The following is a 16,803-nucleotide window of genomic DNA, read 5'->3' on the forward strand; positions in this document are numbered from 1 at the left end:
GTCTGTTTTGCTCAGAGGCCGTGTCTGGCATTTGCTCTAGGTAGACATGATGGAGAGGAGGCATTGGCAGAGTCCTGCGGGTACTTAAGACTATGACATCCAGCCCCAACCTGCCAGCCTGAGTGCCTGACCGCATCTCCTGTCTGCAGTGCTCCGAAGATCTTTATTTTGCCAGATATAGGGGAAGGGAAACTTCCTTGAGATGCCGTTTTCCTATCCTCTAACACTAGGAAATGCTGAATGGAACTAAAATATCTAATCTCTTCCCTCTTAACTCCCTTACTTTAATGACAAGATTATATATCTATGTACATATCTTCACCTGGGGCCACGTGTGGGAGGTGAAGGTAAGTGAAGTTAGTTGGTATACAGATAACTTCAGGGTCAGGAAGGAAAGCAGGCACAGTAGCGTGGAGCGCAGCTCTGCCGTTTCACACAGTGTTTCTTGGAGTAACTGTCAGGGACAGAATCCTGAGTTGAGTCCTCCGCTGGCTGTTTTCTCCTTACACGTCAAAAGCCAACCCCGCGGTACCTGTACCTTACCTGAGTCGTGCTGTGGAAGATTTTACCCTACATACCCTACTGGGCCATGCATCCCCCCATATTGCAGTGTCTCTGACTGGGATAATTTGCCAGCTGGAAGAGTCTCATTTGTTTGATTGGGAAACTTCAGGCTTTAGTGAGCCCAGAAGGTAAGTGTGTGGAATGTGAAGAAAAGGCCCCGGACTTGCCGTCTGAAATTGGGCAATGGGGGAAACATAGGCACCAGTGTCACCCTTAATGACATCAGAGCATGGCCTCCAGCTTCTGGCCTCCATCCAACAGTTTTCTATAGCAGTGTATCCCCTAAGCACTCTGTTATTACTAGTCAGGGACTTAAGTTCTCAAAAGAAGTCTGAGGGCATTCAGAGTCAGCCGTCTGCAAACCATTCCCACTTACCTTCATTTTAATAAGTTTTGTTGGATGTGAGGGAAAAGGATGCATTATTGCTAAGGCAGGGAGTTACACATAATCCAAGCTTTGTGCTCTGTGACCATCACCTGTCATGGGGGTTGTGGGAAAGACTAAAAGCCTAAGAACCACTGTGGCTTGAGACCCTTCTGCAAACTATTCCTCTGTTTCTGTCTCATCAGCTGAGAGTCGGGGCCCAGATGTAGTCAATATCTTTTGAAACTCTTAAGTCTCAAAAGAGTTGCTAGATCTATCCTGTACAATGAAGCACTGTTCTCCGCATGGCCTTTTCTCACCTGGCTTTATTTCTGTGTTGTGAGTGAGTGATAATGTATCAGCCACTTTTCCGGCTGTGTCATCTGGCAGTCGTTGAGTGGCAGCTGGTGGTGACTCCGGCATCTAAAGAAAAGCCCATTTTGGTTTGCAGAGTTACATGAGGGATCTCAACTCCTTTCCTCTCTTCCCATAGTTGGGGACCTTCCAATCAATAACTGGGAGAGGAAAACTCACCAGAGAGTTCTGTCGTGAAATTTGGAAGGGGATTTTGCATGGGTTGCTTCCTGCTTTCAGCATCCCACAGTATTTTATCAAGATAAATAATATGCGAGAGTGGATTCCGTGAGGCTGAGGATAATTCTATATGGTACCCCCTTCCCCAAATAGATAAGTAAATGAATAAAACATCCCAGCAGCCCCAGACGTGGAATTTCTCCCCAGTGGCAGGGCTGTGGGATCCCATTAGAGAATACTCAGCTTATCGTTCTCATGCAGGCTCTCCCTGCAGACAGACCAGGAGCCTGATTTGTTTCCCACTGAAAAGTCAGGGGCATCACAGAGGGTGGCACGGTGCGATTTGTTTTCAGAGAGCTTCCTTCATTCAAGTTATTAGAAAATATTTCTCGAAATAACTCATCCTGAGTCAGAGCTGGCGCCTTACTAGGAAAAATGCACATTTGAGGGACCTGGTGTTGCTCATGCATGAAAGACTCTGTGTTTTAAACCTTTGGTAATTAACCTGCTCAGTTTCAGTGAGCTAGAAGTACAGCTCAGCCAGGAAATAGTTATTAAGTGCCTCCTTGCTTCCACCACAATTAGGTGGGTCACGTAAGGGGTGGGTGCAAGGAAGCAGAGAACACTGCCCTCGTGGAGCTTACGGTCTGCTTGGAGAGAAAACATCAGCATGGATTTTTAAAAATTAAGATGCAGTCAAGACTCAGTGCATTATTTAGAGGCACTATATTTCACTGAAACACCAGGTCCCTATCTTGACAGTTGTCTTTCAGAGTCTGCTAAAGCCTCCATTTCCAGAGTCCTCTTGGATTGTATTGGAGGGCGGAGGATTCCTCTAGGAATGTGTCTGTGTGCCTTTTACCCCAGAGCCTGGCAGCACCTGCAGAGTTAGTGCTATTATCAGGATATAGGTCGGTTTCTAGCCCTCCTAGAAAACAAGAGAATGCCTCACCTCATGGTTATTTGAACTTTAATTGCAAACTGTATATATGTCTATTATTGCCTGTATATCTGTATGTTACCAACATTACTTGTTTATATGTTTGTCTAGAATCGTAGGCACCCTGAAAGAGGGTTAACATTACTTTCACTATCTAGAATACTACCACGTGCCAGTGAGATTTAATATGTTCTGGGATTGGGGTGAAACAGGATCAAGAAACCTTATTTACATTTTCTGAGTAAATCTGAATTACTCTGACAAATATCTAAAGCTCTTTAACTTTTTTTCTCATTAAGTACTTCTTAACATTCTTTTTTCCTCTTTATTTTCTTCTTTCTCCCGTTTGGTCCCCTATTTCCCACTCTTCTCCTCTCCCTTCTCCTTTTCCTCATCTTTTCTCTTTTTAGTAACAACTAAGAAATGCCCCATAAAGGTCAAGACATACCCATTCATCAATTCAGTGAATCTCTTAATACTAACTAGCACTATAATTGCTAACGTTTTTTGAGTACATGCTGACGTTCTGCTAAATACTTTATATGCAGTATTTAATTTAATCCTTAGAAGTCAGTAAGCTTTGTAGTATTATTCGTATTTTACAGACAATAGAACAGAAATTTAGGAGACTATGGAACTTGCCCAGAGTCTCATAGCTAGTAAGTGAATTGAGACTCAAACCCAGTATCTGACCCTGGAGCTCATCTGCCTCATGTACTTGACTTGGTGTCAAGTAGTGTCACCAAGACACACGTTGGGAATGCAGCAAAATGGTTAAGATCGTGGTATTTGGAATCAGACAGACTTGGTTTGAATCTCAGCACTGCCACTTCTTAGCCATGTAGCACTGGACAAATCGTTTCACCTCTCTGAGCCTCAGTTTCCTGACTTATAAAATGTGAAAAATAATAATTTACAGAGTGGCTGTGTGATATTACATGTAAAACTTTAAGCCTGGCACATAGCCAAAGTTTAACAAAGTTTACTAGTCTTATTCTTTATGGGAAAAAATAGCATCTACCCCCTCTGCTAGCAATTTCATTTCATTACGAACATATTTTGAAATATCTCTTAAGTGTCCCCTGTAACCGCTGGGAATTTATCATTCATGAGTATATCTAAAGATTCCTTGAATCCATTCATATCTTCATCCTATGTGGTTGGGGGGCTGAGCACCAAGTTCTGAAATTTCCCACGTGATTTGTAGCCTAATACGTTACTTCTGTTTAACAGCTCCAGAATGCCCTTCTTCAGTCTTTTGCCTAATCTCCTGGTGCTTCATATTGGTCTAGGAAAGGATAGATATTGGTCTAGGAAGGGAATCCTCGCAAAAGTGATGGAGAGGAATAGAGTATTCCTCAACAGACTGTCTTCTGATCTGAGTGCCTGCCTGGCTCAGAGTCCGGGGACCTGTTTTCTTCACTCACTTGGCATCTGACCTTGTTCAGCTAACTTAGCTTCTCTAGTCCGACATGGAAAGCAAGTAGTGACTTAACCGTCACTCCCAACTCCTTGAAATTGTTCTGTGAAAGGCACTTGAAAACTAAAGTGATGTGAATGGGCAGAAATGAATCTGGTGCAAGCAGAGTTGACTTCCTGCGTGAAATTTTTTATTGAAGGAATTTTATATTGAAGGTAAAGCATATACAAAAGGTAAAGCATAGTACCTTTTTTAAAGTTAGGCTCCAAATTAGGAGTTTTAAAGTAATGCTCCAAAACCAAGCTCAACAGCCATAAAGACTCAAGTTTAATAAAGCTTTCTTCCTTTTTAAATTAAGAAGTGGAAGATTTCGGTCAACTCTGAGATAGAGTTTCGCTGCTCGAGAAGCAGAATGATCAAAGCCAGAGTAGAGATTTCAGCAGTATGAACGTCAGCTCTGACTTTGGCAGTGTCAGGGAGCTTATTTAATCACTTTGGCAGCTCTTAGCTTGTTTTTGCATGCATTACTTTCTCTCATTTAGCCAGAGTGCCCGCCACATATGCCATGGCTTGTGTCGATAAATAGTTGTTGACTCCTGCATCGAAATGCATGCCTAGCTTACTGGGAAGTGTGTTAATTTTTTTATTAGCATTTCTCAAGTATTTATGACTTGATCTAGAGCAAGAACTATATCTTATATCAGAACATATGTGGGTATAAAGTCATAAATACCCATAGACAGAAACACACATATATAAACTAGAAACATAAGTTTCAGGAAATTGTACTCACCCTGTTTTGTATTCTACTCCACTCTCTTCTTTTCTACTGAGTTTTAAAACATTCTAAATCCCACTAAATGGGTCTACTAAATGGGTCTACTAAATGGGCTGTCACCCACTATTTGAAGGACACTGGCCTTAGGATTCCCCTTAGACCAAACCTCCGTGGCTTTATGAGCCCCCTAGGGAAGACTTTACATCTTCTTTTCAGCTCACGCCCAGTACACACACGTACCGCCGTCGCCACTACCACTAAAACCTTTGGATCGTTGGATAGAGAAAACCCTATCAACTGCTATCAGGGGGTTTTCCCCTAGCAAGACTCCAACTTTTTCTCATAGGAGGCCAGAATCTTGAAAACTTTGTGACTTTTGAAAAACAAATTATTCTCCTTCTAAATTTTGAGTATTAGCTGGTGTGAGGAACTCAAGAATTCCTGTGTTATGCCAATGCCAGCTCAGTGCCCTGTACCCAGTAGGACTGCAGTCAATATTTGTTGATTAGTCATCATCCCGGATCTGCACTGATCACCATGGAAACAGGACTCTTGCAGAGGTAGTGCTGACTTGTGCTAGACAGAATAACACTGCTTCTCCATAGATGGACTGAGTTTGGTAGACAGGGCATAAAGTTGTGGGATTATTAGGTAGAATGAGAATCCAGATAGGGTGTACATTCCTTAATATACAACTGAGAAAAACAGGCAAATCCAAGGCTGGCAAAATCTGAATGTACTGGGGCAGAATTGGTCATCGACTAAAGCTGTCTCCATTTGTATCATTGACCCATAAATCTGAGATTGTCTGGGACCCATCTGACTTTGCCCTTCAGAACTTAAAAAGAACCCTGAGTGGCTAATGTAATCCCTGATATCTTAGAAGTGTGTCTCAAGGCAGGTCCACATGTTTTGCCCGGAGTTGAGGCTCATAGTAGTCATTTTTCTTAGAAAACCTCACTGAGTCTGACCCAGGAAGGCAGCTGGGGGATGAGGTTTGGGGATTCAGGTTCTAGGATTGTGGCACTATTCCTTCTCTATCAGCACTGTCATTCCTAGGACTGGGAACCTGGATTCTGACACAAAGAAATGGAATGACTTGGCTCTCTTTGCCAACTTGCAGACTATGATATTGCCTCTTCCAAACCCTGAAGGTCCTTAATGTTGCAAAATAAGCATGATGTAACAAAACAAGTGTAATTAGGAGACAAACCAGGAATGGAGAAAATATAATGAATATAATTAATAGATAATTTATGAAAAGAGTTACAGGTTTTATGAGCCAGAATACATTCTAAACTTCCCTAACTTTTTAAAGAAATGGTTCATAGAATTTTAGAACAGGGGGGGACTTTAGATAGTATATAGTTTAGTCTCTTTATTTTACAGATGTGGAAACTGAGGTCCCAAGAAGCAAGAAAATGGTAGCGGTGACTAAATAAACCCAGATCTTCAAGATTCTGGGGCTTGTTTCCCCACATTCTCATGACCTGTTGAGATGAAGAGCATGTCTCTTTATTGTTGAGAAAGAGTACACACAAAAACATCACAGTTGTAGCCACTGTTGGACTTGGTGATGCTAAACAGACAACCCAAAAAGCAGAAATATTTGCCCGTAGAGCTCCTGTGACTCTCCTTGAAGGCTTTGGACAGGGAGTTGTGTGGCAAATATTTGCATTTCTAAGACACCTGTCACCACAGAACCTAGATTTCCTCACCAAAATGATTCCCAACCATAAAAGGCAAAGGACAGCTTTGGATTTTTTCCCCTGATCCCACATCACACGAACCCAGTGGTTACTAGTCAAAGAAGTAACACATCCAAGATACGGGTGTTAATTTAAATCACTGACCCTTGGAATCTCAGGATTAAGTTGTCATTTATTCTGCCAGTATCTGGTGCACGAATTAATGGAAAGGTTCTACAAAACAGATAGTGGTTGTGTCTTTTTTGTCTCTCCAGGATAGGACGTTGCCAGAGTGAATCTATTACCTCTCTGAGCTATTGTCCAAAATTTAGTCTGGGCATGAGAAACCTGGTGGGAGGGCAGTGATTCTCAAGGGACTGCCTCATCCCCACAGAGCGCTCTCCAGTGAGAACAGAGTAAGGGGCCAAAAGAAAGAAACTTGGTATTAGTGCAAAGGAATGGCGTTCGGATCAAAGAAGCATAGCCTGACCGGACTGTCTGACCCAACCTGGAGTACTGAGACAGACTATATAATTTCATCTGAAAATCTTTTAAAACAGTATTTTTTTCTGTTTTCAGAAATTATATCAGAGTAGCTCTACCCATAGGTAGGCACAGAGGACCAGGTGAGGTTGTATTCCTTTCCTAGACCATTTGAACACTAGCGGTTTCATTCTGCTTCCACTTGGATCTGTATTTCACAGGTCATCGACTCAGTAAGCAACAAGCACTTAGCCCAGTGGCTCCAAGACCCATGAATGTCACTCTGACCTTGGTTCATTTCCCACTAGTACCATCGAGAATGCCTGCTAAATTTATCAAGAATCGATGCTCACATAGTGGAACCTAGTGGCTTCTGTCTTACATCCCTAAGAATTTTACATACTCAGGCAAGGTTTGAGAATTTGACCCTCAAGTCACCTTTTATCCTGTGGGGATTAAAACTGCACCTGCCCTTAAGTTTAAAAAATTATTAGTCAGGGACTTCCCTCGTGGTCCAGTGGTTAAGACTCCACGTTCCCGATGCAGGGGGCCCGGGTTTGATCCCTGGTCAGGGAACTAGATCCCGCATGCTGCAACTAAAGATCCTGCATGTCGCAACGAAAATCCCGCGTGCTGCAACTAAAGACCCCAAGCAACCAAATAAATAAATTAAAAAAAAATATTAGTCAATCAAATCATTCTGAAATCTGTAACTAATTATTTAACTAACCTTAATTGAATCTCTATTATCAATAATTACTACATTTTTTTCTCAGAATTTTCAGCTGTCTAACCACTTAGCTCATTTCCAGTTAAACCCATTATAGTCACATGAGTTACTAAATATCCTCCACATCAATCCTCAGTAAGCATTACATTCTTTTTTTTTTTTTTTTTTTTTTTTTGCGGTACGCGGGCCTCTCACTGTTGTGGCCTCTCCCGTTGCGGAGCACAGGCTCCAGACACGCAGGCTCAGCAGCCATGGCTCACGGGCCCAGCCACTCCGCAGCATGTGGGATCTTCCCGGACCGGGGCACGAACCCGTGTCCCCTGCATCAGCAGGTGGACTCTCAACCACTGCGCCACCAGGGAAGCCCTAAGCATTACATTCTTTAGGGCCCTTTTCTGGTTTATGAGTACCACCCAGCTCTCACTTTAATGAAGGTACCAATGTAAAGACATAAAGATTTTGAACTTGAACTGTTAACAGTTCAATATTGAAAGAATAGCAAACTGAGACCATTGAATCTTTTAAAAATCGTTGTTGTTTTTTTTAAAAGAAATAAGTGATGCATAATAATATCACAGAGGCTACAACCTTGCAAACATGATGATTGGACATGGTAAGCAGAGAAGACCAATTACTCTAGACATATTGGTAAAATCTTTTCATGCCCAGAGGATGGGAAATAAATCCCACTGAAATTCAGGGGATTTTCATATTAATACAATTTCTAGAGGTCAGTGGCCTGGGGCATGTCATGATATCCCTTTTAAGGCGATGGATAAGTTGTTGCATCTGGCCCCTCCCACCACCAGCAAGAGGTCCAGCACCCAGTTGGCTTCTTTGGTTGCTGGAGGCAACATATTCCTCACCTGGGTCTCGGGCCCATTTACCCAGGGACCTGAAAACTGTTCATTTGAGTAGGGCCTAGAACAAGAGAAGGTTCTGCCACAGGTCCAGGCTACCGCACAAGCTTCTCTGCCCTTTGGGCCATAGGATCCAGTAGATGCAGGGCTGCTTGAAGTCTAAGTGGCAGATAGGAATGGTGTTTGGAGCCTTTGGTGGTCCCTATAGGTGAATCACAGGACACACCCTTAGGACTTTGGAGCAAAACCCTACCATCCTCTGTAGATAACTCTGTCCTTTTGAGAAACAGCTTTCGGCTTGCCCATGGGTGTTAGCAGAGACTCAACACTTAACCATGGCCCACCAAGTTACCATGTGACCTGAGTTGCCCTTTATGACCTGGGTGTTGTCTGACCCACTAAGCCGTAAAGCTGGGCATGCATGCAGCACTCCATCATCAGAAGGAAGTGCTGTAGACTAAATCAGGTTCAGGCAGGCCCTGAAGGCTCAAGGAAATCATATGAAGAAGTGGCGCAGATGCCCCTGGTCCCCACTCCTGCTCACTGCCTTGTCTCTCCCGGCTTGCACCTATGGCCTCATGGGGAGTTCCCTATGACCCGTTGACTGAGGAAGAGAAAAATTGGGGCTCGTTATTGATGGTTTTGCATGATATTCAGGTACCACTTGAAAGTTGTAATGCTCTAGCCCCATCCTAGGGCAGCCCTGAAGGACAGTGGGGAAGGGAAATCCTTCCAGTGGGTAGAATGTCGGTCAGCACATCTGATTGTTTTCTGGTAAGGAGAAATGGTGTAAGTCTATAACAATTCATAGGTTGTGGCCAGTGGTTCAGCAGGATGGTCAGGGACTTGGAAGGAATATGATTGGAAAATTGGTGACAGAGAGATCTGGGCAAGAAGTATGTTGACAGACCTCCCTGATTGGGTGAAGGATTTTAAGATATTTGTGTCTCAAGGCAAGACTATACAATGGTGGAAAGACAGTCTCTTCAATAAATGGTGCTGGGAAAACCAGACTAGCTACGTGTTAAAAAAATGAAATTAGAACATTCTTTAACACCATACACAAAAATAAGCTCACAATGGATTAAAGACCTAAATGTGAGACCGGACACTATAAAACTCTTTGATGAAAACATAGGCAGAACACTCTCTGACATAAATCTCAGTAATATCTTTTTCTGTCCATCTCCCAGAGTAATGGAAATAAAAACAAAAATAAACAAATGGGACCTAATTAAATTCAAAGCTTTTGCACAGCAAAGGAAACCATAAACAAAATGATAAGACAGCCCACAGATTGGGAGAAAAATATTTGCAAATGATGTGACCGACAAGGGATTAGTCTCCAAAATTTACAAACAGCTCATGTGGCTTAATATCAAAACAACCCAGTGAAAAAATCGGCAGAAGACCTAAATAGACATTTCTCCAAAGAAGACATGAAAAAATGTTCAACATCACTAATTATTAGAGAAATGTAAATCAAAACTACAATGAGGTATCACCTCACACCCGTCAAAATGGCCATCATCAAAAAATCTACAAACAATAAATGCTGGAGAGGGTGTGGAGAAAAGGGAACCCTCTTGCACTGTTGGTGGGAATGTAAATTGATACAGCCACTATGGAGAACAGTATGGAGGTTCCTTAAAAAACTAAAAATAGAGCTACCGTATGATCCTGCAATCCCACTCCTGGGCATATATCCAGAGAAAAACATGGTCCGAAGGATACATGCACCCCAGTGTTCATTGCAGCACTGTTTACAGTAGCCAAGACATGGAAGCAACCTAAATATCCATCAACAGAGGAATGGATAAAGAAGATGTGGTACATATATACAGTGGAATATTACTCAGCCATTAAAAAGAATGAAATAATGCCATTTGCAGCAACATGGGTGAACCTAGAGATTGTCATACTGAGTGAAGTAAGCAGACAGAGAAGGAGAAATATCATATGATATCACTTACACCTGAAACTAACACAACATTGTTAATCAACTATACTCCAATATAAAATAAAAAGTTAAAAAAAAAAGATATTTGTGTCTCATGTAGATGCTCTCCAAAGAGTGACCTGAGGGGGATTTTAATAGTCAAGGGATAGGATGACCCATTCTATGGATACCTGTCATTGCCCAATGGGCTCATGAACAAAATGGCCATGGTGTCAGGGATGGAGGATGTGGGTGAGCTCAGCAGCATTATTGACTTCCACTCACCAGGACCAGAAACCAACACTGAGTCTCCAGTATGACATCGTTCCCTGGGGTAATCATCTAGCTACCTGGTACAAGTTCATTAAATTGGACTGCTTCCATCATGGAAGGAGCAGCACTTTGTTCTTACTAGAACAGACATTCTGGATACAGCTTTGCCTCCTCTGCATGCAATGCTTCTGTCAAAACTATCATCCGTGCAGTTACATACTGTCTCATCTACTATAATGGTAGGTCACATGGCATCACTTCTGATCAAGGAACTTGATAGGCCCATGCTCATGGAATTCACTAGTCTTGCCATGTTCCCCATCATCCTGTAGCAGCTTGCTTGATATAGTGGTGGGACGGCCTTTAGAAGACTCAGTTACAGTGCCAGTGAGGTAGCAATACTTGGTGGGGCTGGGACAATGTCCTCTCGGATGCAGTATATGTCCTAAGTCAGTATCCAATATATGGTGCTGTTTCTCTCATAGCCAGGCTTATTGGTCCAGGAATCAGTGGGTGGAAATGGGAGTGACTCCATTTTCTTTTACCCCTAGTGATCCAGTAGGAAGATTTTTCTTTCTGTCCCCTTGACCTTAGGTTCTGCTTGTCTAGAGTTCTTAGTTCCAATAGGTGGAATGCTTCCACTAGGAGACACAACAATGATTCCACTGAACTAGTTGTTGAGACTCTCACATGGCTCCTTTGGGTTCCTCTCAATCAACAGGCAAGGAAGGGGGTGGCTGTGTGAGCTGGAGTGATTGATTCTGATTACCAAGGGAAAATTGCTGCTATTACATAATGGAGGTAAGGAAGAGTTTTTCTGGAATAGAGGAGGTCCCTTAGGGCATACTAGCATTCCCATGTCCTGTGCGGTAATCAAAAACTACAACAACCCAGTTCAGGACAGCTAATGGACCAAGTTCCTCAGGAATGCAGGTTTGAGTCAACTCACCAGGCAAAGAACCACAACCAGCTGAGGTCCTTGCCGAGAGCAAAAGGAATGTGGAATGGGTAGTGGAAGAAGATAGCTATAAAGACCAGGTACAACCACATGACCGTTGCAGAAACAACCCATGATAGCTATGAGTATTTCTTCCTTATTTTGTTATGAATATGTTTGTGTATATATATTAACCAAATATGTTTTTCTTATCTCCTTGTCATCTAACATAAGATGTATTAATAATAACTCTATGTCTCATAAGTTACGGGAGAAGTGTGAGCATCACTCAAGGACTTCACACCTTCTTCTGGGGAATGGGTTAGTGTGTTTTCAGATGTACGTAGGATACTTGTATCATGTCAGTTGGAAGTATGCCTTTGTTATTGGCTTTATGTGGAAATGAAGCGTGGTTTGAGGAGCTGAGCACAAGTGCCAAGTTGACAGAGGGTGGAGTGTGATCATTTTGCTGCGTCAGCTTGACTAGGCTATACTCCCTGGTTATTTAATCAAACACAAATATTGTTTAATTGAGCTGTTGCTGTGCAGATGTTTTGTATGTAATTAAAGTCCATAATCAGTTGACTTTAAGCAAGGGAGATTAAGCAGCATAATCTGGGTGGGCCTGAGTCTATAAATTGAAAAGCCTTAAAAACAGGACTTGAGGCTTCCCTAGGAGAAGAAGTTCCACCTGTGAACCAGCAGCAAATTCCAGCCTGCCCTTCCTGAGGACTTGCCCTATGGGTTTCAAACTTGCTTAGCCAGCCTCCACCTGGCATAAGCCAATTTCTTGCAATAAATCTCTTAATGTATTTTACACACACACACACACACACACGCACATGCACATACTCATGCACATGCACACATGCCCGTGCAAAAACACCTCCTGCTGGTTCTGTTTCTCTGATTAAACCCTGACTGATACAGCCTCAGATATCCCTAAAGCTTTTGTTTTACCCATTAGCGCTGCCAGCTGGGCCCCGCACGGACCCCACAGGTGTTGGGTGTTCAATAGCATGTGTTGAATTGAAATGAATTTAAGGTGTTCAGCCCTCGTGTAGAGGTAGCCTTTGTTGAGGTAGCTGGCTGCTGAACCAAATATGCAGGGCAAGGTATCGGGCAGCTCCCCCTGCCAGTATGCTCCGCTCAGAGTCAGGCGTTGATTCACAGCACCCTCTGAAACTCAAGTGGCAGAAATTGGCAGTGAAAAGAACCACCACCCACACGTCTTCTAGCATGTGGGAGAAATGTGGCCAAACACTGAGACTTCCCATGAAAAATCGTATCTGCCTCTGTTACTGCTTCTCAGTATTATTTGGTTTCTTTTGTGAATTGTTGTGAAACATGTAAAAGGGGGTTCTGAGATAGTCCAATGGGAAAAACCAGAAAAATGAACAATTAATGCGGTTTGGAGAAATAAAGGGCCAAAGAAACGATTGGTCCTTGCTTAGACCTAGTAAATACAGTACAAACCTATTTCAGTAGGTTCTGCTTAGCATATACAGTCAATTTTGCTATAACATGATATATGTATTGCTGAAAATCAATGAGCTATGCAGAATCACAAAGTGAAAACCAAGGGCTAATGGGAAAATGGGATAGGAGCACAATACAAAAAATTGTGACTTATTGAAAAGGGTAGGCACCTAATAAAAATTGTAGCACAGTTTTACACATGTTAAATGATGAAGAAATAAAACAATACTCCAATATATATAGTACTTTACCTTGAAAAAGATAAAGTTTTCTCGTGGACTAGAGCATCGGATGGCTGCAACTTGTGTTATCGTGAGGCTGTGGAAGGGGTTTTTTCCCAAAATGGGACAGAAAGCTGTAATACCACATGTGCTTGGGTTTATCTCATAACACAGGTGGCAATCTGCGGGAACTGGTAGACATTTGAGGTGTATGTGGCGGGGGGGTTTGTGTGTTCCTACACACCTCAATTCAGCAGAGTGCAGTTTTCCGCACTCAGTGTTTCTCGTGGATGGGATAACATATGTCAATCACATTGGAACAAACTTGCATTTTCAGAACAAGTGTGATTACGGGGCTGACGGTGCTGCCTAAAGAGATCACCACCCTTTATCTGTACTTTCAAACTCCCAAAGGTTCTTTGTAAGTTTGGCGCAAATTCATTTGTTAGCAAAAAGTAAGGTGAATATAAATGTTTTCCAGAAACACTGCATTTGATTGTAAAGCGCTGTCACAGACCCCACTGGGGTTTAAATATGCCTCTGTACAATCTGAAAACTTCTGATTTCTAAAGCATGTCTAGCTCTAAGGGAATAGGGAACAGTCCATCTGTATACTGAGTGTCTCTTTTGTGTGAGGCATCGTGTTAGGACACGGTACACAGCAGTTGCCTGAATCCTATCATTTTACTAATTTAAGAGGAATTTTGCAGTGCTTTTCTTAGCCCTGGAACATCAGAATACTTTAGAGAAGAAACTGTTCAGTTAAAAAAGATTGCTAGACGTACACTCTAGTAATGTAAACTCATGTTTACTGAGCAGTGTGCTCCGGAATTTAGGGGAGGAATTTAGTGTGTATAAAATATATGGTACCTAAAGAAATTAAAAGGTATTTGAAAGAAATAGTGAAGACATTGTTTCCCCGAGTGTGTTCAGAGGAACACTAGTCATGATGGATGTCCAGAAAGTCAAGTTTGGGGAGCACTGCGTATTCTCTGCCCTTCTGGAGCACAATAATGATATCAGCATAGTAAAGACTCTGAAAGGTCCCATAGTAAAGAAGCATGTTTAACTTTGTTTTACGTGGATTCTCAAATGTACTGGTCTTTGAATAACAACCTGGTACTGACCCACAGAGCACATTCTGAGAAACTCCAGACTAAGGCATTTATGATGTTCCAGAAGAACTATGAGAGGAAATTCTGTTTCTCATTTGGAAGTGTAGCGTATAAATCCAATGCAGAGAAATTGTATGCTTTTATTATTTTAGGTTTAGAAATGAAAATGTAAGAAGTGCATTCTTATGACAAATGGAAAATGAATCAGATTTGCTTGACTTGCCCAGCGATTTTTAATTTTTAGAATCTTCTATATAAACTAGCAATTATGATGATACAGCCATCAAATGGTATGTAATTATATCCATGAAATAATGGATAGTGAGTACTTTTTTAAATGAAAACAAATTCCCTAAAGTAATTATTGGATGATGAAAATAAATTAATTCAATTCAGTACTTAAAGAATGAAAATTACTGTGATCCCTGAAGCAGTGTATGTGCAGATATAGGTTCTTTCATGTGAAAAATTATGGCAGAGAAATGCTGAAATATTAAGAAAATGTGATACCCACTGTTTTTTCTCCTATAAACTCAGTCTTACCATTTAAGATGGTCAATTTCCACAGAGGCTGGTAATCAGATGTTTCATAGCTAGTAAGACATGGGATCAGGATTCAGGCCAACTGCTCTCATCTCTGGGGCCTACATGCTTAACCCCTAACTAGAGCTGCAGTCATTAAAAAAACAAATTTAGTAGAAATAACATTTCTTTTTCTCCCTCCCCTCCTCTCCCCACTGTCCCAACCACCCAACAAAAGTAAATTTCTGTTGTAAACTTCTAAAATGCCATTCTAAATACTTTAATGTTAGAGAATACTTTGCGAAGCCATACTCCTTCTATATGACCGTTGTATTTTGGAATGTTAATAGCATTGCAGAAGTGCTCTGTTTTACTGCATTCTGAAAATTGCTTTGATCTTTTAGGCCCCATCTGTACAAATATATTCACAATGACAATTGGCGTTATTTGTCAAGAAAAATAGCTGCTGTTGATGACCATGCACTTAATCCAGTTGATTCCAGGGAGACAGACAGTTATTACAGCCCCCAAATCATAAACTGATCATAAAATAGTTTATTGAGTGGCTATGTGTGGACACATGCTCAGGTTTTCATAATGGTGGTTGTAGCATAGAATTGCAAGTGCTTCATAAAATTTAGGTACTTGCTTTTTTTTTTTTGGAAAGAAAATCACTTTAGTCTAATTAATTCACAAACAAAAGCATGTTTAAGTGGCCACACAAACACTCACCCAGCCCCAAACTCAACACCATCGCTGTGAGCTTCTATATGGTGAGAATACCCTCTTCCACTGCAGTCCTGAAGCACAAAAGCTATTAATGATCGAGGAGAGGTTTAACTGGTGGCTTCACACTTTATATCTTCACTATCAATTATATTTTTAATGCTAAACCAACGTGGTCATGAGAGATGATTTTTCATGCCTCCAACTGGAACTTCTTGATGAAGCTAACCCGTTCGCCAATCTGCACTGTTTTCAGCACCTCGCTGAAACCTGCACATAGCTTAAGTTCACCCTGGTTCTGGGCACACTCCAAAAACTGTTTCACCTCAAAAAAGCATGGGCCACTCTGCTGCTGCTGTGCAGGCTGGGTTCCCCAAGGCTCCTGGTGAGTGATGTCAAGCCTTGAGGGCTCAGCATTACTTCCTCCACTGAAGCCCCCAGGGAGGGCATGACCCAGAGTGTGGCCGATGGCAGAACCCACAGCCACGCCGGCTGCAGTGGCTGCCATCTGGGCCATCAGACCTGGCTGCCGGGAAGCAGCAGCAGGGGAGCCAACAGCAGGTGGTGAAGCCGCTGTGGGTGGCTGAGCGGCGGGCGCTGGCCTGGGTGCAGTTCTCATCTGAGGTGCCCGGCTGGCCAGAGGGGCCACGCTGGAAGTGAGGCTTCGGCTTCCACGAGGCATCTTAAATGTGTAGCGAAGTGGGATCTACAAGATTGAGACTCGGAGGAGACCCGGGCTGCTTCTTAGTACTCGCTTTTTTTTTTTTTTTTTTTTGCGGTACGCGGGCCTCTCACTGTTGTGGCCTCTCCCGTTGCGGAGCACAGGCTCCGGACGCGCACGCTCAGCGGCCATGGCTCATGGGCCCAGCCGCTCCGCGGCATGTGGGATCTTCCCGGACCGGGGCTTGAACCCGTGTCCCCTGCATCTGCAGGCGGACCCTCAACCACTGCGCCACCAGGGAAGCCCAGTACTCGCTTTTTTGATATAAAAGATCTTAGACCTAAACATTGAGAAGAAAATTGGGGAATCAAGTAAATAAGAGTATAGCTCCTTCCCTGATTTATAAAATTTTATTCCCTATTAATGTTGCTAAATCACAGTTTGCTGTCCGAATGTTGGGTGGACCTCGTTGCAATTACTGAGTTTTTTCTAAAGTTAATCCTGGAAAAATAATTAATTGCCACAGTCAGTAATAAAATAATCATAAAAATAAACTTTTAAATTTTATT

At 42.4% G+C, this 16,803-nt stretch overlaps 2 protein-coding genes across 4 annotated transcripts in view; one reads left to right on the forward strand and one right to left on the reverse strand.

The window, feature by feature from the left end:
* The window catches only part of CRACD (capping protein inhibiting regulator of actin dynamics), a 271,734-nt gene that overhangs the window by 192,277 nt on the left and 62,654 nt on the right, over nt 1-16,803 (forward strand). The gene's annotated exons all lie outside the window — the stretch shown is intronic.
* On the reverse strand, nt 15,636-16,255 carry LOC307185575 (coiled-coil-helix-coiled-coil-helix domain-containing protein 2-like; the record flags this gene model as incomplete). The annotated part of the gene is made up of 1 exon (XM_079919863.1): nt 15,636-16,255. One exon carries the CDS (start codon nt 16,253-16,255, stop codon nt 15,767-15,769), a length of 489 nt encoding a protein of 162 aa, XP_079775989.1. The 3' UTR covers nt 15,636-15,766.

The sequence above is a fragment of the Stenella coeruleoalba genome (genome assembly GCF_951394435.1).
Source record: "Stenella coeruleoalba genome assembly, chromosome: 4".
Taxonomy (NCBI): Eukaryota; Metazoa; Chordata; class Mammalia; order Artiodactyla; family Delphinidae; genus Stenella; species Stenella coeruleoalba.